This window comes from Danio aesculapii, chromosome 8 (genome assembly GCF_903798145.1).
Source record: "Danio aesculapii chromosome 8, fDanAes4.1, whole genome shotgun sequence".
In the NCBI taxonomy this organism is placed as follows: domain Eukaryota; kingdom Metazoa; phylum Chordata; class Actinopteri; order Cypriniformes; family Danionidae; genus Danio; species Danio aesculapii.
Genome location: NC_079442.1, coordinates 28868715 through 28895207, shown reverse-complemented (window position 1 = coordinate 28895207; position 26493 = coordinate 28868715). Strand labels below are relative to the sequence as shown.

The 26493-nt window shown below is 36.3% G+C and overlaps 1 protein-coding gene across 1 annotated transcript in view; it reads left to right on the top strand.

The window, feature by feature from the left end:
* The window catches only part of slc6a17 (solute carrier family 6 member 17), a 37833-nt gene extending 12223 nt beyond the window's left edge, over positions 1 to 25610 (top strand). The window contains exons 3-12 of the mRNA XM_056463620.1: positions 1931 to 2088; positions 7344 to 7470; positions 12384 to 12565; positions 13266 to 13376; positions 14913 to 15154; positions 15693 to 15885; positions 17353 to 17545; positions 17668 to 17827; positions 18012 to 18174; positions 23973 to 25610. Of these exons, the coding sequence (XP_056319595.1) occupies positions 1931 to 2088; positions 7344 to 7470; positions 12384 to 12565; positions 13266 to 13376; positions 14913 to 15154; positions 15693 to 15885; positions 17353 to 17545; positions 17668 to 17827; positions 18012 to 18174; positions 23973 to 24341 (1898 nt within the window). The 3' untranslated portion in view covers positions 24342 to 25610. The remainder of the gene's footprint in view (positions 1 to 1930; positions 2089 to 7343; positions 7471 to 12383; positions 12566 to 13265; positions 13377 to 14912; positions 15155 to 15692; positions 15886 to 17352; positions 17546 to 17667; positions 17828 to 18011; positions 18175 to 23972) is intronic.
* Positions 25611 to 26493: the final 883 nt, after the last annotated feature.

Genomic DNA, 26493 nt, shown 5'->3' with positions numbered 1-26493 from the left:
CGGTCAATGACATGTGTCTACATCAGAAACTAAGTTTGAAATGTTACAATAGACCCTTTTCACATTTACGGGTTTCTCGGTAGCGAAAGTCGTCATAGTTGGGAAAACTTAGAGCGCTGTGAATGTGAGAGAACAACAAATATTTTTTTTACAATCTTATTTGCTCAAATAATAAAAGAAAAACTGCACAATTTTGTTATAAAGACATTCGGAAAAAGGAAAGAAATTGTGTGAGACTGATAATGGCAGCCAGAGGAGAGAATAAAGAAACCTCTCACACAAGTGGTAATTAGTTTTTTGTAATTTGAAGCAAAGATGATATAATACATACATAAATACATATAAATGTTCACATCTTTTTGCTTTTTAAATATTAAAAACTTTAAAAGATTTAAGATGCTGATGACGGTTAAATGCATCGTAACAGACTTGTGAAAAGGGTCCATTAAATGAATGTGATTTTTTACAATGTAAATAATGTCAATCGACGCATAGAGGACTATGCAGAAGACATGAGTGAGCAAATCAAGGCAAAAACTAGTGTAACTCCATTCTGTCATAAATTGATTGTTTTTACTGTGACAAATTCATTATAAAAATGTAAAAAAAAAATTATAATAAATAAATAAATAAAAATAATAAAAAAACATACTGTATTAAGCAATGTTTTCTAGTTATTTTTAAATAATAAATAAACTAGGAAATGACCCATGCCAATTATATTTACCCACCAGCCTCAATCCTTTTTGTTTGCGGCCCTTCATAAGAAAAAGTTTGGGCACCCCTGGTCTACTACAAATTAAACCTACAAATAATTATATATAAAAAGAAAGCATATTAAATCAAAGCAAGGTGAAATAACATTCAGAATATAAAATGTCAAAGCGATAGAATACTTTCGAAAAATATTGATGGAATAATGTCTTCATTCAGCATAACTGGCAAATTTATATGAACATACTTATTCTGATCTCTAATTATTCAAATATGTAAATATAAATGATCACGCATTTTATTATATATTACATTTTTTACATTTACAAACCTTTTGCTGACAAAGCCTAGTGGTTTGAAGTAAGCCTAAAGATTTACTGTGACATTTAATTAGTCATTTGGTATATTAAATAATCACTTAATATGTATACCAGAATTAATTTTCTTCTAAATGCCACTGAGAAGATTTTTTGGTAAATAAAGTGTTTCACGACTTTATAAAATGTAATTTGGAATCTTGATAAATCTTGATAAAAACATACTACAGTCAATATTTTTGATCTATACATACATTTTGTTTAGCTTGACAGATTTATCAATATTGGTCTGGCCATATTATTCATTCATTCATTCATTCATTCATTTTCTTTTTGGCTTAGTCCCTTTATTAATCAGTGGTTGCGGAATGAACTGCCAACTTATCCAGCAAACACCCATACACTCTTATTCACACATACACTACAGACAATTACGCTTACCTAATTCACTTATAGCGCATGTCTTTGGACTTGTGGAGGAAACCGGAGCACCCTGAGGAAACCCACGCAAACACAGGGAGAACATGCAAACTCCACACAGAAATGCCAGCAGACCCAGCCCAAGCTCGAACCAGTGACCTTCTTGCAGTGAGACGACAGCGCTACCCACTATTATTTAATGTTTTCCAAAATTATATTCAGGCAATTAGGAAAATTTAAGGTTTAAATGAAATCAAACAACAAAATGTCACCCCTTTATAATGCATACTTTAGAAGCAATAGTAATGCTAAAGCAACATGTTTATGTTTTATGCTATTATATTGTATGTAAAAAAGTTTTTTTTTTTTCATTTAAGTGTGCAGTAGCTTGATTGATCGTGGCTGTGTTGGTCATTAAACACACTGCTGTAAAGCACATTACTCTCTGTGTTTACAAGTGTCGTTGTGTCTCTCTACAGGTGCCTACCTTGTCCCATACTTCATTCTTCTTATCCTTATTGGCATCCCACTCTTCTTCCTGGAGCTGGCGGTCGGCCAGAGGATCCGTCGAGGAAGCATCGGCGTGTGGAATTATGTTTGTCCTCGACTCGGTGGCATTGGAGCGTCCAGCCTGATGGTGAGCGAATGAAGTTCACTGAAACACACGACACAAATGAGCAATCACTCAAATGAATGCACTCCTGTTGCAGACTTTAAGATGTGCACAATTTGATTTAGCTTTTTTGATGCATGAAAATTGCTTGGAACAAAACCTAAAACAAAGGAACAGTGAAAATGTTTATGGCAAATGGTTACTAGTACCAGTATTTACTGTTACTGTTATTGGTACTTATTTTTAGATAAGAATATAGGTTGCTCATATTTTTACAGTATACTTACAGTATGTGCTTACCTAAGAAAGTACTGTTACTGTATATAAGTTACCTAAGAAAGTTATGGGTAGGCCCACATGGAATCTGTGCACTCAGAAATCTGCAGATTTCAGCAGATTTTTAGCCAATGATTGAGTCTATTTATTTACTCATGTAAATATGTGTGTACATTTATATTTATTCAGTTTTATATTAATTTCAGTAATATTATTGACTAATATGAACATTTTGGACAGGGCGACGCAGTGACGCAGTAGGTAGTGCTGTCGCCTCACAGCAAGAAGGTCGCTGGTTCGAGCCTCGGCTGGATCAGTTGGCGTTTCTGTGTGGAGCTAGCATGTTTGCCTTGCGTTCGCGTGGGTTTCCTCCGGTTTCTCCCACAGTCCAAAGACATGTAGTACAGGTGAATTGGGTAGGCTAAATTGTCTGTAGTGTATGAGTGTGAATGAGTATGTATGGATGTTTCCCAGAGATGGGTTGCAGCTAGAAGGGTATCCGCTGCATAAAGCATATGCTGGATAAGTTGGCGGTTCATTCCGCTGTGGCGACCCCGGATTAATAAAGGGACTAAGCCGAAAAGAAAATGAATGAATGAACATTTTGGATGATTTATTTACAATACAGTCTATAAAGTAATATTTTCGGTCTTTTAGTAGATATATTATATAAGAGACTTGCTTTGTTTACCAAATAAGTGGATCTAATTGGATTTGCATTGTAAACATTAAATAAAAGTTTAAAAGGTATTATTGTTTATTTCATATATTAATATTTTTAGTTATGAAACTCCCAAAATAATTCCACTTAAATCCGCAATTTTTTTTTACAAAATTCTCTGCAGAAATAGCAAAAATGTCCACAAATTCTGTCTGGCCCTAGTTATGGATTACTGTATATAAGCTAAGGTTCAGAGGTACATATTATAAGTAGTAAGTATATATAAGTAGTAGTACATATGTACATGTTATATACATATTAAGTGCAAAATGGAACTGTAAAATAAAGTGCTACCTTAATATAAATTCTGTTAAGTACTAGCACTTTTTTGATGGCTATTATAGCATATTTAGGTACTAGTGCCTTCATAAAAGATACTAGTACTTATACTGATGAGATACCTATTAAATAGACACTAGTACTTATTTATTATATATTAGCACTTGTTCATTACATACGTAGTATAATATAAAAGTGACTAGTAACCATTACATTGTTTCCAGGTAAAACACTTTTTTAAAATACTATTACAGTATTAAATACAGTATTTAAAATACTATTATGTATTATTGAAAACCAGGACTTAATCATTACATCTTAAATTAGTACTTAAAATACTGATACTTATTAAATTGATTTTGTTTACATGTTCTTTAGAAACTAGTTCATATTTATTAGATACTAGTACTTATTATTTACATTTACCAATAAAATAAATACTAGTACTCATTGATTAGCAACTAATACTAAATAATATATCATACATCACTAGTAAGATTTTTTTTATTATTATTTTACTAGCTACATTTTTCATTGAGATTTACAGTGACTTTTCTGACTATTAATGAAAAAGACAAGTTATTTAGATACAATACAAAAATCATAATGCATAATAAATAAGTACTACTACCTGATAAAAACTATAAGTATTTATTGAATCGCTACTAATAGCTAAACTATAAGAACTAAAATCTATTTTTTAGACAGAAGTGTCTAATTAATAAGCACTAGTATGTAATAAATCAAAAAGTTATACATTTTAAAAAGGTACTAATCCTTTAAGAGTAAGCAATGGTAGCTAATATATAATAGAGAAATTATAATAATAGAAAAGATACCATAAATCAAAAAAACTAAATATAAATACTATGAAAATAGATAGTTTAAATGTGAAAATGGCTTCTTATACAATGTGCAGTAAACATGTTGTAAGAAAGTATGCCAAAATAAAGTATTCATAATTGGTCATTTGAATGCATGTTAATACCAGGTGAAAACAGGGCCTATACTGATTAGAAACATAACATCTAGATTGAAAAACTCCAGACATCACATCATAAGTGTCTGTGCACATCAGCTTGCAATTGCAGACCAACAATTATTTTACCGTCTTCCCTTATTTTGTTGTCACGACTTTAATAAAAGCATTTATTTTTGATGAGTCACTATCATAAAAGTGCTCATTCACCAGCCACTGTGCTAAGACATTCATTACTCAATCCTGTTCTCAGATCAGACTATCACAAGCAGAGTCACACAACCAATCAGACAGGCTTCGATCTCAAAATATCACTCTGTGGGAACAATTCATACATTTGCTTTCAGTGCCGACTGCACCTGCTCTTTCTGGTGTCTTTTTCCTAGAATAAGCAGCTGCGCTTTGGAGATACTTTAGCAAGTCAGCAAGTATGTAAGGCCTTCTGGGAGATGTTGCTTATATTCTATAAGTCGATGCACCAGTGGAGAAATCTGCTATTGTGTAAATGCTGTGTCATCAGCAGAATCCTGGAACTGGCTTTCACATTAGTTAGAGAATGACCTGAATACATATTGTATTCAAATATATATAAAATACAATGAGGTCCACAGGGTTTTGCGGTCTGTAATCATTTCAAATTATGTAATAATTAGTATAATTGTGAAATGTTTTTAGTATTTGATTCTAATTCTAAATTATAACTACATATAGGTATATAGTTTATCACTATATCTGAATATCATTTGTATTTCATGTATTGTACATATGTGGTTTGAAGGATATAGCTGGATCCGTTAACTATAGACTAGCAAACACTTGGTTGTGTTAATATGATGCTTCACCAAAAAATTAAATTTTTTATTCACTCATTAAAGAACAGTTACTGGCAATTTAAAGGGGAACTATTATGCAAAAATCACCTTTATAAGGGGTTTAAACACAGTTTTGTGGCAACAGTCTGTGAATATAACCAGCTTCTAATGATAAAAAAAATATTAATTCTATTTTTTATAATGAGAATTCATAACAACAGTCTCCAGAAACACTGATTGGCATTCCCCTGTTGTATATGCAATCAGAGGGGCAAAGTCCCACCCATTAGTGACAATCTCTGCCTCCTTAGCATAGTCTTGTTTTTGAAGCTGCCACTATGCTGACACACAGGCATTTGTAACTCCGGCTTCTTTTGAAAATAGGCCTGGTAGCACAATCTCTTTTAAATTTAAAGCAACAGTCACCAAAATGGCACAATTAGCATTACAGCCTAAAAGGGGCAGTTTTGAAGAGTTATAAAACATTATTTGTGGGTTACTTGGAGCTGAAACTTCACATACACACTCTAGGGACATCAGAGACTTATTTTACACCTTGTAAAAGGGACATAATTAAAAGTAGAGTTTAAAAGTCAAAGAAGACAAAACATTAATGATTTGTGTGGCTCCAAATGATGCACTGATGCCTTATGAAGGGAAATGAGTGTCTGTTCAAGAAAAAATGAAGGGAAATGAGTGTCTGTTTAAGAAAATGTTTTGCTTCATTCAAAACCTCATTAGCTTGCTTTAAATGGACCGAATAATCAGTTTGCATCTAGACAATATTCCAATTCAGACAGAAATAATATTTCCAATGAATTGGAAGTGGTCACTTAAAGGTTTTCTAATGTGACTGATATGACATATAAACACTAGATTGGATTGAGAGGTCATACACTGGGAAGTTCTTTGCATGTGCAATGATATCCAAATCATATAATGATGTATGGCTGTTATGTCCTTTCAAATTCCTTTTCCACTGTCTGTGAAGTGATGCAGGACAATGTTATGGACTGATTTTTCAGCCTGATAAAAATAGCCAATGTAGCACAAAGCTTTATGTACCAACTGTTCCCCGAAACAAATAGATAATACTTTGTAAAACAAAGTAAATAGGAAGGAGGATTGGCTTAAAATGCACATCCTAAAATAGCGGGAATCTATATTTGTGTAATGAGCACAAGTCAACTTGCAATTTAAGATACGGTTTCAGCTAAAAATCCTCTTTAATATTCAGCTGAAAAACAAAATCTCAGATAGCCTAAAGTTGAGTAAATGAACAGCAAATGTTCATTCATGTGAGAGCTAAACCTCTAACCTTACTCAAAGACAATGAAAAACATGTCCATTTGGATAATACAGACCTCTAAATAAAAGCAAAATAAAAAAAAGAGCGTAGCAAAACACTCAGAGACTATATGTAGCTGTTCTGCAGCAGCCTCAGCTATTAATACCCATGACGCTAAAGCAGAAAGAATGTGTTTCAATTATTTACTAACTCGGTGTGCGGTGGACTTGTGACGCTGCAAAGAGCCATTACTGCCCTATTACAGACTGCAGAGAAAAATCATGGCATAGATTTGCAGGCACAAATTGATAAACCTTAAACATACTTAGTATTTTAGCACATTATGCATTCGCTTGTGTTGTACTTATAACTATAGACTATATAAATGGAGTAATGGAGTTAAAAGACTTCAGATTTGATCCATTAAGGCATGTATCAGATGAGACTCCAGGAGCCAGACTGTCAGCACATCAGTACTTAAACAACTGCCAGGAAGAGCTACTCTGACTGAAAAAACTGTAAACTGATGACTTACACTTTGCTGAATAAACAGAAATTGATGACACCACAATACTAGGTTGGCATGTTAGCTCATTAAGACAACACCTATGAAATTTGTGGAAAGTATGTGTAGATTATATAAGTAGCAATCCTCTCTGAGCCTGTAGTAAATCAGAAAACATCACCAGAATAAGACAGCCAGAAGTTGCCAGACTGTTAGATTGGATTTTGACAGCTCTTGCTATTTTTAGTACACATGATGTTTGATGTTCAATAAATTGTCTGCAGTCAGACAAAATGGGACTTAGACTCAATGAGACCTTGCCAGGGGATGTTTTTTTGAAAGTATTACCACCATAATTGTTTTTTTTTTTTAAAGTTGTTAACCAATGCTTTTCGTTCTCGCCTTCTCCAACTCTGCAGGTGTGTGGTTTTGTGGGTCTGTACTACAACGTGATTATCGGCTGGAGCATCTTCTACTTCTTCCAGTCATTTCAGTATCCTCTACCCTGGAGCGACTGCCCCATCAGGAGGAACGGCAGCCAAGCCAGTGAGTGCTCTTTAGTTTCTCACATAATGACCATAAAGACTGGAGAGGATTCATTTAATGCAAGATATTTCTCTTGGTACAACCCTTTGCATAATGAAATGAAATGTGGCTTTCTGATTGCTTGCCATTCAAATCGTTAGTAAATTGTACACTGTAAGTACAGTAGTAAATAAAAGTGTAGGAGGAGTATTTCAAGTTTTCTGCTTCAAAATCTTTTTTTAATTCAAAGTTACTTGCAGTTTCTTTGTAATTGCTTACAATGAATTTCTGAATGAAAGATGTTTCTATACCAAATTGCTAGCAAACTTCATTGAGGAATTAGATTTTTCTCCATTTCTTTCTACTTCCACTACAGTCATTCTGTTATACATTATCATGAATGGTGGTTGATATCTTTTAGCATTGCAGTCTCTCTTAAAGAGCCCCTATTATGCCTTAAAAAAGGTCATATTTTGGTTTTAGGGGTCTCTAACAACATGCTGATGTGCATGCAAGGTCAAAAACACTTTCATTGTCTTATAATATGCATTTTTTAAATCTAATTACCCCAATGACTCCGATATGATTTGCTCAGCAAACATTGTTCCCAAACTCCTCCTTAGCGTGATGTCAATCTGCCCTGATTTGTCTGGTGACCCAGTCTGTTGTTATTGGTCGACTGCGTTCAGCAGAAATGCCCACCACTTGTGCCTACACATCATTCGAACCAATATGAGTCGACTCTTTTATAGGTGTATCATTAGTTTTAAACATGGCGCACTTTCAGATTTAAGCCTTATTGTAGCTGGATATTTCACTTTACCTAGAGCTGTGATACACACAGCTGTAGTAGCTTGTTCTTATGACGTTTTTCTAGGCAATGGGCAATTGACTGTGGAAAGCCACATAAAACAAAACAAAAATATGATATACAGTATGTGCAGAGTTCAGCGGCTAATCAGCCTGAATCAGTTGAGGAGACGGCAACTAGTGAGACCTAGCTGTCACTCAAGTGTCAACGCCCTTAATTTTGCAGACTTAATATAAATTAGAAAAACATTCACTCCCTCACAGTTAAAGTGTAACATTTGCTAAATAGACCAAAATCGTTTTTTGTAGCAGGCTGTAAACACCTTTTTTTTTCTGCTGTAAAGTTGGCCATTTTAACATTGGGGTCAATAGAAATGTGTTCTATTTTGGAGCAAGGCCTTGCTGAATTTCAACGAACTGCAATTCAGTTATATCCATATTAGCTTCACAAGAGAGAGCTGGATGTTGCCGCTTGATTCTGCCCTATTCACACCTTGTCACATTTCCTATAGATGCTTTTTATGAGCATCGCTCTCAAGGGCATGTTGTGTGTTTAAGGCTTCCCAGAATGTCACGCGGTACTGTCCTCTGGTCAATGAGCAGAGGATGAAATAGACAGAAGCTTTGACCTGCAGTCAGTGTCGATCTCTAGCTTTCTTACAATAGATGTATGTAGACGTGCAGGTTAAGTGCTCAAAACAAAGCACAAATATTCTTATATAGCCCAAAACTGTTAAATGCTAGTGTTTTTAAATGTTATGTAGATGTTCTTTAATATATATTGCATTATGGTCACACTTTATTTTAAGGTTCAACTCTCGCTATTAGTAAACCTTTAACTATGACTTTTTTTAACCATTAACTATGAATTTGCTGCTTTTATTAATATAGTTTAGGTATTGGGTAGGCTTAGAAATGCAGAATAAGATCATGCAGAATATGTAGTTTAGAAGTACTAATAAGCAGCCACAATTTCAATAACATGCATGCTAATAAGCATAATAATGAGAATTGGTCCCTAAAGTATTATCAAATGTAATATTATTTTTGATTGACTGGGATGATTCTGTACAGCAGTGAATCATGCATGAAATGGAATAAACTACCAGCAGAACTGAATGTAACAGCGGATGCTTTGTGGTTTTGTATATGTAAATGTAAAAAATACACTGCAAAGTCAACTCAACGTTGAATATCTATGTGATGTGACTATTGTGGATGCGCACATTGTGATATCGATGCTGAGATAATATGTTGTGCAGCCCTAATCCACATGAGTTTAAACTATGTCTAAAGAGAATCAGCTTAACATGTTTAAGACCCGGTTCACGCCTGTATTCAGCACTAGATTGGCACAAATGCATCTTAATATCAGGTGTAAACAGGGCCATGTATTACAAACTTTAAAGCCTCTATGTAGGTCAAACTATAATGATTCAACCCCAAATTTTGTTGGTTTGTGCAGTGTTTCATCAACAAGTAATGATTCTGTTTCTGTATTCATTTCCAAGACACTATACTATGCTGTTAGAAGCAAAGCTTAAAGATTCCCAAAGCACTGGCAGAACTGGAAATAGCAGCAAGTGACCAAAACATGTAGGGTATTTGGATGATGGGCTCCCAAAAAGCTTATTGAATGTTTTCAATTAAAAATTCTTGGGGAAGCAATTGTTAATGATATACCCAAGTAGATCATGTTTCCTGGATAAACATCTTTTATTGATCCTAGAATAACTTTCCAATCAAGGTAGATTCGAGTATAGGTTTATAATAAATGTCCATTTAGGATTACAACAAGTTCTGGGCCATAGTCACCATTTTTAATCACTTTTTATCCTCACTCTCATTCAGTTTAATCTGGGGTCGCCACAGCGGAATGAACCGACAATAATTCTGGCATATGTTTTATGCAGCAGATGCCCTTCCAGCATCCTGAGAGTATATTAACTCATGAACCCCCAGTGCTGGGAAACACTAATACACTATTCAACTTTTATTTCACACTAATCTTAGTTATTAATTGGGGTTAGGCCCAAGGGTATCCCTCCATAGGCCCAAGGGTATCCCTGATTTACAACTATATTTTTGGACAGGAATGTAACACTTTATTTTGATGGTCTATTGGAGTTTTAGTAGACTGTCTGCTTAATATCTGTTGATACTGTTCCTTCAACAAACATTTAACTAACTATAAGAAACTTTGCAAGTACATGTCAACTTACACTAATCCTAAACCCAACCTAACAGTCTACTTATAATCTAATGAAAATTAGTTGGCATGTAGATGCAATGTAACTTTCTGTAACAAATGTAACTGGTAAACGGACCATCAAAATGAAGTGTGACCAGATAATAATCAAGGAACAGTCTTTACTATGCAAAATCTTGGCAACCTGATCATCTGTCATCACATAGGCAATTCATTTAGCTAATGTCAGATTATTGCTTTACCCAATTGTTCTAATATTTTACTTTATTATGTGTTCCCTGATGTTACTCCAGGATTCCACTGTGGTTCTAGAGCATGTACTGTATGCTCTTTTTAAAAAGGGTTTTAATTCTAAGAGTGTTAGAAATGATTTTGTCCATTTATAAAAATTGTACTGCAAGTTAGCTTGCTTATTTTTATCACAAACATTTTCTATTAAAAAATGTTTGCGATGTTCTTGGTCAATATTCCTAGGAAGCATGGTTTCAGGAAAAACAACATAATTTCAGACCATAGTTGGCTAATTTGCTTTTGGGAAATGCAACCCTGAAAAGTTTTGCTCCAAACTTAAACACACTAATCAAACTCATTCATTCATTTTCTCTCATTTTTCGGCTTAGTCCCTTTATTAATCCAGGGTCGCCAGAGCAGAATAAACCACCAACTTATCCAGCACATGTTTTACGCAGCGGATGACCTTCCAGCTGCAACACTAATCATACACTTCAGGATAACTAGAAACTATAGGCAAGTGTGTTTGTCAATAATTAATATATCGACTTATCGTACAACACATGGACATGACCTCAGTCATTTTTGGTGATACAATATATATCGGCCATACATAAACTATTCTAGCAGCATTTTATTTATAGCAGATTGTGCAACATCTCTATCTATATTAGAGGAGTCAGTATAGTTTAAAAAGTATTTACTATTAATTACTTTAGTATATTTTCATATGACAACTGAAAATAGAGCTGGTAGCAGATAGTGCAGCCTTTGTTACTTTTTCCCCCTTTGAACACATCATATTTTAAATCGGTAACAATTTAAAATATTTTGGAGCAGTAAACCTGTCAGGCTCAATAATTAAAATCAATCATTGACTTCTAGGGATTTTTGCAGCCGATACAGAGTATTGAGTGATGCTTCAATCTTTATAATGCATAAAGCACATTTTAAGTATTGTCCTTGCCCTAAAAGAATAAATTAAGGATGCAGCAAATAATCCCTTTAACACATATCTTATAACCATTTAGGTGTGAGCATAAATAATAATACATAAAGTATAGACTGTAAACAGAGGTTGCTCCACATCGGTATATATTATTGCTGTAATCGCTCACACTTGTAAACTCGTAAACAAACATTTGCGATCGGTTCATGAGATCAGCCAGATTGGCGAGTACAGATTGAGTCATTAAATCTGATTATCGGCCGATCAATCAGAGCATCCTTATTGACTTCTGCTGTTTTCATTAAAGCAGATTTCTTTACAATTCAAACAGCTTCTTTGGATATATTTTCTGCTGGAGATACCATTGTCCTAAAAACTTAAAAAATAATAAAACGTAAAAAAAAATCCTACACATACCTTAGGAATGGTATAACAGAAAATGTTGGCAGTTTTAGAACCTTGACTTTTCGAAACTGCGGTATACCTTGAAAACAGTTATCGTCCCATGCCTAATTGTGATGATATTATATTGTCATTATAGCATTATACAATGAGTGTCATAAAATGGTCTTAAAACTATGATAATATCGTTTATCGCAATATATTTTGGTGCAATATATCATACAACAAAAAACAGATATTGTGACAGGTCTAATCAGGTTTAAAATTAGACGGAAAGAGTAATCTGAGTGGCGAAATTGAGCCTGATTTAATATGAATCTTCTGTTTGGCTAGTTGTGGAGCCCGAGTGTGAGAAAAGCTCAGCAACTACGTACTTCTGGTACCGGGAGACCCTGAACATCACCAGCACAATCGCAGACAGCGGGGGTCTGAACTGGAGGATGACTCTGTCACTGCTGGCTGCCTGGATAATTGTCTGCCTGGCTGTAATAAAGGGCATTCAGTCTTCTGGGAAGGTGAGGCACACTTCTCACTGCATGAGATAATGAAACGAGAATCAACCGAGATGAGAAACACACCAATTTTCAGATAGAGCTCGAAGGAACAATCTGCATTATCAAGCACTTCTGAACAATTACACAATCACTGCATGCAATTATGATTATTTTCTCAGAGCAGAACGACTGAATTCTCCTTCAAGCTACTGTAGTTCAAGGTTTGATAGCGCTGCTGGTTTTGCAAACACTAATTCTTTAGAAAAATACACATCTACTGGAACAGTGTCTAGACAACAGGGACACGTAGTTCTCGATTTCAGTTAATCTCATCAGGCCAGATTTACCTCTGTTTTAGGTCATACAACTAGAAAAGCCTATAACACTGAATGTAATTTGTCTTTCTTTTATTCAGATTTTTTTAAACATACTTGTCATAAGTTAAGAAAGCTGATTGAATACTATATAAATCAACAACAATAAAATAATAAAAAACTAATACGAAAAGGTACAAAAAGTATGAATACAAAAGTTTTTATAAATTAAACTAATTTGCAAAGTGTAAGGATTTTATGAGTTCTTATAGATTTATTATACTATTTACTAGAAAGTCTTATTATTTGAGTTAATTCACGTGTAGATTTTGATAAATGTGTCCACAAACCATTGTAAAACATTTAAATAGAAACCCAGTTGTAATTGTCATGCTGTATTTGTGCAGGTGATGTACTTCAGCTCTCTGTTTCCATACGTGGTCCTCTTCTGCTTCCTGGTGAGAGGACTGTTTCTTAAAGGAGCCGTAGACGGCATCGCTCACATGTTCACACCCAAGGTAAGTATATGCACACACTCTCCTAAATACACATGTAATATTTATGTGATTCAATGTCTTCAGATTTATTCTTTTAGTCACAAATTTTATGCAGTGTAAGCAAAGCTTTAGATGAAAAGTCAGCATCGTAAATAAATAAATAAATAAAATGTAACGCTTTGTCACATGGTTGGACTCCCTCTTGTGGTGTGGTTAGGGTATGTAATAACTTTAGAGAAAAAGATTGTAATATCGCAAACACATACTTGACTCAAAAATGAAAACAGCCTTTTAAGATCTGCAAGACTTTTTCATCAGCCAAAAAAATAATTGAGATTTTTTAGAGGGAAACATTCTAGGATTTTTCATTCAAGTGAATGGGGCTCAGCATACACCAGGGGTGCCAAATCCTGTTCCTAGAGATGTAAACTTCCAACAAAGTGCAACTCCTGCCCAGTTCATGACCTCTCATGTGGCGTATGTCTGTCGAAATGTCCATATCTGCTGCAAGAACTGACTCAATGTTTATAAGCAGAACAAGCAAAGACTACATGTCAAGCAGCCAGTTCAAATTAGAAGATTTTGAGAGGTTTTATTTTTCATTTAACCCTACCTATTTAAACTCAAGTACATAGACAAAGAAAACAACAAGACAAAGATCAATTAAGATGTGGTGGTGCATGCCAAAACAAAAAAATAATACTACAACAACCATTCAACAACTTGTCAAGCAAGAACTAAACTAAACTGTCACACAGAGCAGGGTCAAGCATTTGTAATTTGGGCTATAAAAATAAATAAAATAAAATAACTGATTTCACCAGAGAAGACCCTTGTTTGTCAGCTAAGGGTGTGTTTTTTTCATTTAAAGCTGCTTAATGTATATGACTTTTAAATGTGAATTATGAAGCATCAATAATGGTCTATGTTGAGCTCTATACATTGTAAAAAATTCCTTCAGGGTGTGCCAACACAAATCGATTAAGTTAACTTAATCGTTTTTACAAATTTAGGTAGATTGAACACATAACAATTAAGTTGTCTAAAAAAAACAGAAGAATTGTAAATAAGAACTGCAGTGATTGCAGAATCCAGTGATCGCAAAACTTAAGAATTGTAAGAAAAGTAGTTTGAACAAACAGCAAACATATTTTTCTTGAGTGTACAAGAACAAAACTTTTTTGGTTCACTACAGTATATTTTAGTTAAAAATCAGTATTTTTAAATAGTATAAAGAATATTTTATTAATTTAAATACATTTTTGAAACAACAAAAAACATTTTGCAGAATAAAAGAGACTATAGATATTAAAGGTTCTTCACGAAGCCATAAACACCAATCAAAATAATCTCAATATATTTTTAAGCATGCTAATCTTAGATTATCTGGAGATGAGTGATTAATTAGGAAGTGTTCATTTTGGGAACACAAACTCGGTCGTAAATATATAAATATTTGTAGGCCTTCACTTATTGGTCACCTCTCATTTACTTAAATAATTATTATGAATTGAAATCAAATAAACATATTAATTGATTTAATGAATGTCATTTTAGCTGGAGATCATGCTGGAGCCACAGGTATGGCGTGAAGCAGCCACTCAGGTCTTCTTTGCTCTTGGTCTGGGTTTCGGAGGAGTCATCGCTTTTTCCAGCTACAATAAGAGAGACAACAACTGCCATTTTGATGCCGTACTGGTCTCCATCATCAACTTCATGACCTCTATACTAGCCACGCTCGTGGTGTTCGCCGTGCTGGGCTTCAAAGCCAACATTATGAACGAGAAATGTGTGGTGGAGTACGTATGACCTACTATTACACCTATATTTTATTCATTCATTCATTTTCTTTTCAGCTTAGTCCCTTAACTAATCAGGGGTTATCACGGCGGAATGAACCGGCAACTTATCCAGCATATGTTTTACGCAGCGGATGCCCTTTCAGCTGCAACCCAGCACTTGCAAACACCCATACACTCTCATTCACACCCATACATTACAGACAATTTAGCTTATCTAATACACCTATAACGCATGTCTTTGGACTTGTGGGGGAAACCGGAGTACCTGGAGGAAATCCATGCGAACATGGGGAGAACATGCAAACTCCACACAGAAATGACAACTGACCCAGCCGGGACTCAAACCAGCGACCTTCTTCCTGTGAGGGGACAGCGTTACCCACTGCGCCACCCCACCTTTATTTCATTTCTCTCATAAAAGGATATATTTGTTTGTGATTGGATTAATCGCATGCGCAATACTTTAAATCTAAATGTAAAAGCTAGGTTTTGAGGTCATGCTTCAGCCTCATGTCTATGATTTTTTTCCTTGTAGGAATGCTGAAAAGATCCTGGGTTACTTAAACTCAAATGTGCTGAGTCACGATCTCATCCCTCCTCACGTCAACTTCTCGCACCTGACCTCGTCCGACTACGCTGAGATGTACGGCGTAATAAAGATCGTGAAGGAGGACAGTTTTGCGCAGCTAGGACTGGAGCAGTGTTTGCTGGAGGATGAGCTCAATAAGGCAGGTGTTCAGCCCGTGAACTCTCTGCTTTCATACACAAGTTTCAGCAATTAGGATTTAAGATGGAGGACACTTTTTTTCTATTTAACTCAATAGACTTAAATGTCAAATGTTACAATTAGAAATGTGCCCTACAAGTAATTTCATGCTTAAACAGAAATTTTGAAACCGACTAAATGATAAGTCTTGCACATCCCCAGATGGTATTGCCCCTTAACACAGGTATTGAAACAAGCCTAGAGTGTAAGCAAAGCTCAATTATTATATGCAAATTTGACATATTGTACAGCAGGGAAAATAAGTATTGAACATGTCATGTTTTTTCCTAGGTATATTTCTAAAGAAGCTGTTGACGTGGAATTAAACTAGATTTTGGTAAAAACTCAACATAAAAATAAAACAAAACAAGAGAAATATGAAAAATGAGTTATGTGTAATAACAATGAGAAAGTACTGAACTACTGAAAAGTGTTTAATACTTTATACAAAAGGCTTTTTTGGTGATGGCAGCTTAAAGACGCCTCTCATATGGAGAATGAAATCATCTTTATTTTGTATTTTCTATTGGGTTCAAGTCAGGTGATTGGCTGGGCCCTTCTACAGCTTGATTTTCTTTCTCTGAAAGCATTTGAGTTTCCTTGGCTGTGTTTTGGATCATTGTCTTGCTGAAATGTCCAACCTGGAACTACTAAAAGATTTCAGCTGCTGTCTGAGCTTTCACTGCCTTTCTACACCTACATTTCTTCATGTGTTCAATACTTTTTCCACTGTGTTATTTCATCTTATTACACATAACTTAATTTGTAAACTAATTAATATTGTTTTCTTTGCATAATATAGATTTCTTTGGTTGTTTCCAAATTTCAAGTCAATGGCACCTATAGAAATGTTTTCTGTCAAAAATGGTGCTTATTTTCCCTGCTGTATTGCAGCTATATTGATGTCTATTTCAATTTCATCTATTGGATCGTTTTCATCATTTTCATATAATTATACATTTATTTGGGACATTTTAATCAGAATTTTTATATTTAGCCATAATATATATTTTGCATTTATTGCATTGAGATTTAGTTAATTATCATTTCACTTTATTTGTTTTAGTACTTTTGTGTTTAGCTTATAAAAGGATAAATTATCAACATTCAATCTGTCTGAGCCATCATGTTGCATTGGATGCAATGGAAATTTCATTCATGAAAGTAGGTTATTCATATTGAACTCATTACAATATATTCTGGATCCGAAAATAAAATTAACTCTTATAGTGGATCACGTTTTTAAAATTTTTCAAATGTTGACGACTGTATACTGCAAGAATAAAATATAAGCTTTTATTTTTATTTCATTTTATTGAGATTTGGAGTTATTATTGATTATTTTAGTTTAATCAATATGTTAATTATTTCTATTTTCCAAAACAAATATAATAATGTACTTTTTTATGATCTTTCTTTTTCCTGTCAGGCTGTTCAAGGCACTGGTTTGGCTTTTATTGCCTTTACAGAGGCCATGACCCATTTCCCAGCTTCTCCTTTCTGGTCAGTCATGTTTTTCTTCATGTTGATTAACCTGGGCTTGGGCAGCATGATTGGCACCATGACTGGCATCACCACTCCCATTCTGGATGCCTTCAAAATTCGCAAAGAGTACCTTACAGGTTAGAGTCCCACATTTATGCCCTTCGTATTAATATTGTTCTTAGTCATATTGTTCCAAGAGACATTATATCTGACCACTTTTGAGAGCCACAAAATAACAATCTTTTGTGTCTCCATTCAGTGGGCTGCTGTATTGTGGCCTTTTTGTGCGGCCTTCTGTTCGTCCAGCGTTCAGGGAACTACTTTGTCACCATGTTCGATGACTATTCTGCTGGTTTGCCCCTCACTATTGTGGTGATCCTGGAGAATGTATCTGTGGCCTGGGTCTATGGCACCAAGAGGTAAGCAGATGCACTGTTTACTGCTAATAAAGATCTTCAAAGAGCGCCTTAAAATAGGACTGCATCTCTGAAATCAGATCTCATCATCATCTATATTGTTTTTTCCAAATATAGTCTTAGCAATTCAGTTAGTTTTTTTGCCATGTGTCTAATTTTGAACTATATTGCTGGTTGTTTTTTGCAGGTTCATGCAGGATCTGGAGGACATGCTGGGCTTCAGACCGTACACTGTTTACTTCTACTTGTGGAAGTATGTGTCTCCAGTGTGTCTGATCATACTGATTTCTGCCAGTGTCGTGGAGATGGCCATCAGCCCTCTTGGATACAATGCATGGGTGCAAGACCTGGTTAGTTATACACTAGTCTGCTTCTTTTGCTCCTGTTTTATTCCTGTTTACTAATTATACCATGGTATTAAACTTATTCTGCAATACAGAAGTACTGTAATTTTTCCGATTCAGCTACCTATAGGAAAATGACTAGGAATTAAAAAAACGGCAGAAAACGGTGAAACTACTTGCTCTACAAACAAGTGTGTTCATGACTATACAAAAAAAGCAGAATAACATAATAAGGAAATATCTGTTTGCAAGATCAAGAAAATAACGAGCAGTTTTTAATGTCTAAAAATCAATAGGACTGGAAGTCTCAAGCCAAAAAAATTCCAACTCAAACGTTAAGAATAAGGTCAATATATGTAAAAAAAAAATAATAATAAAAAAATAAAGAAAAGATTGGGCAGTAATATATTAGTGATGAAATTTGATAATGTTATTTTATAGCAGTACCTGGTGGTGTAAATAATTATTAATAAGTAAATATTAGTTTCATTAATAATTTTACAATTAATGTGCATATTTTGTTGCTGCAAACACTACTAAAAAATTCAAATAATGAAGCAACTATACGTTTTTGTTGTTTCATTTCTAAAAAGCTTTTTGCTACACCTGTTCAGAATTTCTAAAATTGTATTCATATAAAAAACAGAAATTGCAAAAACTTTTATGGTCATAATTGTGTTAATCATTTGCTTTGCATGGAAAGGGAATAGAAATGACCAATTTTGTAGGGTGTAACGGAAAATAATGTAAAGAGCAATGATAAATTACTGTTGCCAAAAAGCCAGATATAAAGGATAATATTACCATAAAAATATACTATATAGACATCCATTGTTTAGTATTAAGATTTGGTTCCTTATTTTACATACTCCTTAGTTCCATATATGTATGTACAGGTACTACACTTGCGTTGTTATAATTTATGGTTGTTAATTTTTTTTTCTATAAAAAGTACGCAGTATTTGGTAGTTTGTATTAATTATTTTACGATGCTGGTCTTTTTTCCCCTTACTGTATATATATATATATATATATATATATATATATATATATATATATATATATATATATATATATATATATATATATATATATACATATATATATATATACATATATACACAGCTATATTCATGTGATGCTAAACATGTTCACAATTAGATATTTACACTGTGGTTGAAAGGTTTATGCTCAGAGAGTGGGCTGGGTGATTTGGCCTAAATTAAAATTCTCGATTGATTGAACATTTGAACTCGATTACGATTAATAAGCGATTTTTTTTTTTAACCCTCATAGTTCACTGACAGGTTTTGCACATTAAATATGCTCGCATATTAAACATGAGATTTCTGAATGCATTACTTGATTTTAACTAATTGAAGTTAACACACTCCATCTACTATCAATGATTATTTATTGAACATCAACGTTGAACAACAAATTAAAACACACATTGCCTAAAACCAACGATCCCTGTTGTCCTTATGAAAAAGTGAAAATAACTTGCACTTCACTTTTGAGAACAAAATTAATTATTTTCAATGATTTTCATATTAAAAGTAGAAAATAAGCAGCATCTCTTCTAAATAAAAAAACATAGTATATTCTGTAACTAATATTTCCTGCATCTTCTGTAAACAAATATTTTAATGTAAATAATCATTTTAATGTAATGAAAAATATGCCGTATCTCTGGCGCAGCTTCCATTCATCATTAATGTAGTGCAAAGTAAGGTTTGAAAATGAGTCCATGGTCCAACATGACCAGAGATCAGATGTGGCTGCAAAGTGGCCTCAGAAGAATAAATCAGCCTCAGCCTTTAACGCAGCGGGGTCACGTCACTCCACACGCAGTAGGGAAAGTAATTTAAAAAATCGTCCTGGAAAAATTTGATTGATTATACCTGTAAGTATTGACCTCATCAAGATGGCGCCGCGGATGGCCGCTTCGGCGGGGGGCTCTCCAGTGTTTGCACTGTTTTTGTTAGTCTGTCCTGTTTTATGTTTGTCAAACACGATCAGTTACACCAGGGACGAGCTGCTGAACATTCGGCAGTGCACACCAACCAATCAAGAACTGGATTTTGATTTTTGTGGCGTTTTGCGGAACATTGTAGTCGGCGGAGCAGCCGCATTGTGGAAACGCTACAAGACGCGCAAGCGTGGGAAGCGAGCCGGCGCGCTCGTCAGGCTAAGACAGCGCGGCTTCAGAACGGCGCTGCCCAGCATTCACCTGGCGAATCTCCGCTCTCTTCCTAACAAAATGGACGAACTATTTCTGCTCACATGCAAAAACAAGAACTTTAACAACTCTGCTGTCCTGTGTTTCACGGAAACCTGGCTAAACGAAGCCATTCCGGACAGCGCATTAAACCTACCGGACTTTCAGCTGTACAGAGCAGATCGCGATACGGAGTCAACGGGCAAAACGCGCGGTGGTGGGACATGCTTTTACATCAACAGAAGGTGGTGTACGGATGTAACTGTGTTAAAGAAGATGTGCTGTCCTGATGTGGAAGTGCTTTTCATTAACTGTAAGCCGTTTTATTCACCAAGAGAGTTTTCCTCGTTCATTCTCGTCTGTGTTTACATTCCACCGCAAGCACACGTGAGTACTGCACTGCAACAGCTGGCTGATCTGATCACAGAGACAGAACAACAACACCCGGACTCTGCTTTTATCATACTTGGGGACTTTAATCAGGCAAAACTCACACATGAGCTGCCTAAATTCAAACAGCACATTACATGCCCCACCAGAGGCAATAAAATTTTGGACCATTGCTACACCACAATAAAGGATGCATATCGCTCCGTCGCCAGAGCAGCTCTAGGACTCTCCGATCACTGCCTGGTTCATCTTATACCAACTTACAGGCAAAAACTTAAAACTACTAAGCCAGTATTAAGGACTGTCAAGAGATGGACCAACGACACAGAGCAGGTCTTACAAGCCTGTTTTGAATGCACTGACTGGGATGTTTTTGAAGCTGCAGCCACAGATCTGGACGAGCTCACAGAGACTGTAACATCATACATCAGTTTCTGTGAGGAGTTATGCATCCCTACCAGGACCTACTTGTCATTTAACAATGATAAACCATGGTTCACACCAAAACTCAGACAGCTTCGTCAGGCCAAAGAGGATGCTTACAGGAGTGGTGACAGGATCCTGTACAATCGGGCCAGGAACACATTGACAAAGGAGATTGGTGTGGCTAAGAAAAGCTATGCCAAAAAGCTGCAAAACCAGTTTTCAGCTAACGACCCTGCATCAGTGTGGAGAGGCTTAAAAGATTTCACTAATTACAAGACACCGTCCCCCAGTATCGACAGCAATAAACATATTGCAAACGAGCTGAATATGTTCTACTGTAGGTTTGACACCTATGACCAGACACCTCACACCCACCCGGACCATCTCCCTACACAGCCATCAACACCACATCAACACAGCCCGGACCATCGCCCTACACGGCCATCAATACCACATCAACACAGCCCGGACCATCGCCCTACACAGCCATCAACACCACATCAACACAGCCCGGACCATCGCCCTACACAGCCATCAACACCTCCAGCCATCTTCCTCTCCCCCCCTGCTCTTCAGATCAGTGAGGAAAATGTGCGTCAGATCTTCAGTAAACAGAAGAGAAGGAAAGCACCAGGGCCAGATGGTGTCTCACCAGCCTGTCTGAGAACCTGCGCTGACCAGCTGGCTCCCATTTTCTCCCATATCTTCAATAGATCACTGGAACAGCGCAAAGTTCCATCCTGCTTTAAGCGCTCCACCATCATCCCAATCCCGAAGAAGCCAAAGATCACAGGACTCAATGACTACAGACCTGTGGCCTTAACATCTGTGGCCATGAAGTCATTCGAAAGACTGGTGCTAGCATATCTGAAGGACATCACTGGACCCCTGCTGGACCCCCTGCAGTTCGCCTATAGAGCAAACCGGTCTGTGGATGATGCAGTCAACATGGGACTGCATTATACCCTACAACATCTGGACAAACCAGGGAACTACGCAAGGATTCTGTTTGTGGACTTCAGTTCTGCCTTTAACACCATCGTCCCATCACTGCTTGAGTACAAACTGGCCCAGCTCTCTGTTCCTAGCTCTGTCTGTCAATGGATCACCAGCTTTCTGACAGATAGACAGCAGCTAGTCAGAATGGGCAAAATCACATCCGACAGCCGCACCATCAGCACTGGTGCCCCCCAGGGATGTGTTCTTTCTCCACTGCTCTTCTCCCTGTACACCAACGACTGCACTGCAAAAGACCCCTCCATCAAACTCATTAAGTTTGCAGACGACACTACTGTTATCGGCCTCATCCAGAACGGTGACGAGTCTGCATACAGACAGGAGGTGGAGCGGCTGGCGTTATGGTGCAGACACAACAACCTGGAGCTGAACACGCTCAAAACAGTGGAGATGATAGTGGACTTCAGGAGAAACCCCCCTGCACTCCCCCCACTCACCATCATGAACAGCACTGTGGCTGCAGTAGAGTCATTCAGGTTCCTGGGCACCACCATCTCTCAGGATCTGAAGTGGGACACTCATATAGACTCTATTGTGAAGAAAGCCCAGCAGAGACTGTACTTCCTTCGTCAGCTGAGGAAGTTCAACCTGCCACAGGAGCTGCTCGTACAGTTCTACTCAGCTGTCATCCAATCCATCCTCTGCACTTCAATCACCGTCTGGTTCGGCTCAGCTGCCAAAACCGACCTCCGTAGACTACAGCGAATAGTCCGGACTGCTGAACGAATCACTGGCACTACCCTTCCTACACTTCAAGAACTGTACTCTTCCAGAGTGAGTAAAAGGGCTCGCAAAATCACTCTGGACGCCTCACACCCAGCACACTACCTGTTTGAACTGTTACCGTCTGGTCGGCGCTTCAGAGCACCAAGCACAAAAACAGCCAGACACAGGAAAAGTTTCTTTCCTCAGGCTGTCTACCTTATGAACAGTTAAATATTCCCCTACTGTGCAATAAATATGTGCAATACTTTCTCATACGCACTTGTACACAGCACCTTATATCAATATACAATGCAATACTTTCTACATTCGCACTTGTACACAGCACCTTGTAACCTGTATATTTATAACAATCTGTACATACAATTCAACATCCAGGTTTCTTCACTAACCGCATCTGTTTAATGTTCATCATTTTTTATTATTATTATTTTATTTTTTCAGATTATTTTGTGTTGTCACATGTCACTTTATGTACACTGGAAGCTTCTGTAGCCAAAACAAATTCCTTGTGTGTGTGAAGCACACTTGGCAATAAAACCGATTCTGATTCTGATTCTGATTCTGAAGTTCTGAATGCCGATTTCAATTACTTTTCAATAATCACCCAGCTCTATCGAAGAGGCTTATTTTATTACAATACAGTCAAAGAGCATTTTTTGATGGAAAAATATTATTAATGTCATTTATTTCAGTGATTGCAAAGCTGATTAAGCACAATTATAAATTACTCTTAACAGTTTTAATTACTTACTTAGTTTTTAACTATTAAACCACACTAAACTGAGCTAAACTGAACTTAAACTCTGAAAACTGAACTACACCGTTACAATTTACCATGATCTTTTATGTGAAGCTGCATTGACACAGTCTACATTGTAAAAGCGCTATACAAATGAAGGTGAATTGAATTGAATACTTTAATATTATATTTCTAACTTCAAAGATTTGAATGTGATTGCTATGAAAATATGATGTAAAGATTTTCCTTTTCACTATTCCTTTCTGTTTTTCTCTCTATAAACAGGCTATGGAGCGCTTTCAGAGTTATCCTCCTTGGGCAATAGTCATGTGCTTTGCTCTAATCGTCGTGGCCATGCTTCCTCTCCCACTGGTCTTTATTGCCCGCCACTTTAACTGGCTCCCAGACGGCTCCAACAAGCTGTCAGTCTCCTACCGCAAGAGCCTGGCAAAAGAGGCTTCCACCCTGGAAGACGAGACACGGTTCATCCTCGGCAAGAACCCCAGCGAAGCCCCTTCTCCAATGCCAAGCCACCGGGCGTATCTGGGCCCTGGCAGCACCTCTCCAGTGGAGCTCATCACCAACTCCACCTCCATCAGCGGCTACGGCAGCGGTTACCAGACCAACCCCGCTCCTCCCAAATCTGAGTCATGATCCTTTAAACCACCAACCAGAGACTGAGATGAAAAGACAAGAAGGTCCTAGTGTTGCTCACACCTTAACCCAAATACGAGAGAAGACACTGAGATCCTGCTGTATTCCCTGACTGGACAGCTTCCATTGGGCCCAATTATTCATATGGACTACAGATGCTGGTCTGAAGGTGAAAAAAAAAAAAGTCTGGAGCTTTCAGATCAGGGTTTAAGGTGACGTATTTGGTAAGTTATTTATGCGTATAGATTAAAAAAAAATGTAAACACTAAGAAAGATAACATTCAAGCGAATGTCGCTCAGGTTAAGGTGTTACCAATGCTGCTGAACTCCAGACTTCTTACAAATTGTGCAGGATAAGAGAGGCCATGCAAGGAATTCCATTCAAACCCCTTTTACAGTTCATAAAGGCAGACGGCTTGTTATAATGAGTCCTCTAGAGGATATAATGCAAGCATCACTGTTAAATACAGACCACATGACAGTAGAGAGAGAGAACTGATAGCTTGATTTTGGTTACAGACTGAAGCACATGTTCAAAGTGTTTCTTGGTTTATAGAATTTGCACATCAACAGTCTGTCACGTCCACATCTCACCACAGGAGGGCGATGTATATGTATTCATAAACCACACACGTACTGTAGTCTCAGTGCAGTATATCAAGTATATACAGTATCAGTGTCAGGCTGTTGTTGGATTTAGAGATCATTATTGGAAAGTTTTATCTAGATGTTTTTATTTTTGTAATCTAATCAAACGTCACTGCCTGACAAAAAGTGAAACAGCACAAAAAAACAACGAATTTAGGATGCAATAAGGGTTACGGTTTGAGCAGGGAAAACTCCACCAGGCACAATAACTTTAAAATACCACACAAATAGAACGTTTAACAATATTATTTAATTTCCATTTCTGCAATGGCAATAATAGTGATGAAATGAGTGGCATTTACTGCCATTTGAAGCTTTTTGCTGCATCCTAGTTCTCATGCTTCCTGGAGACTAGCATATGTGACAAAATTACATATAATTATTCCAAGAAAATCATAAAGGTTCCAAACAGGGAAGCATATATATAAACTTAAAGCCACAAAACATTTAAACGACTATTAGGTGGTGTTTGTTTGTGTTTTACAGTATAAAAGCCAATGATTATTTTAACATAGTGCACAAAAGAAGCATTTGACCCTTGTTCAACACTGCCTGCTTTTAAACTAGCTATAAAATTACAGACACAGATAAGATATGAATGAAAACTGAAAATATAATGAATATATATAATGAATATATAGTGTACATCTGTGTAAATTTTGCTGAGGTATTATAAGGATTTGCAGGAACAGCACATTTCGACCACTTAAATAGCATACATAATTTTAAACACTACTGTTCAAAAGTTTGCAGTCACTTTTTAAATAAATAAATATTTTATTCTGCATGTATCCATTCAGTTCAATAAAGCACATCTTGTTTATTTGATATATGAGCAATATCACACGAGTAGCAGTGCGATATGACTGTATTTTTGCACTGCTACTCATGTGATATTGCGTTTATACAACAGTTTGGCTGCATAATCGTGTATAAAAAATAAATAAATCAAACATGGAGAGTCTCAAAAACCCTTTTGTAAGAGGAACTACTTTCTTCCACCATTTATTTACATCTGCAGCTGACGTCAGAACAGCAGAAACCGTTGCTACTTCAGAAACATCATTTTAGGGCAAGTATTTGAATGATTCTCTAGCATAATATCTAAAGTGATGACAAAACAGATAATTTTTGCTCACAATTTAGGATTATATGGCTGAACGGCTTGAAATGCCATCAATCTAGTATTTCTCTGTAGCAATCAGAATATCCCAATAACTAACCCTGAAAAGCCAAAGCAAAGCAAGCACTACCAGCTTGTGTGGTATAAATACAGCACTATAAGATACAAAAGACAGAGATCAACTTAGAATGTCACTTACCTGATTTATAATGATTTGTTCAGCTGTAGTTTGAAACTTGAGAAAATGCTGTTTTTCTCCCTCTAAGGACTTATTATGTGGTCTCTGTCACAATCTTGTGGTGGAACATCAACCGTCACTTTCTTTGATCTGCTCAGACAGGCTGATGGTGGCTGATGCACTGAATCCGATGCTCCAAAATT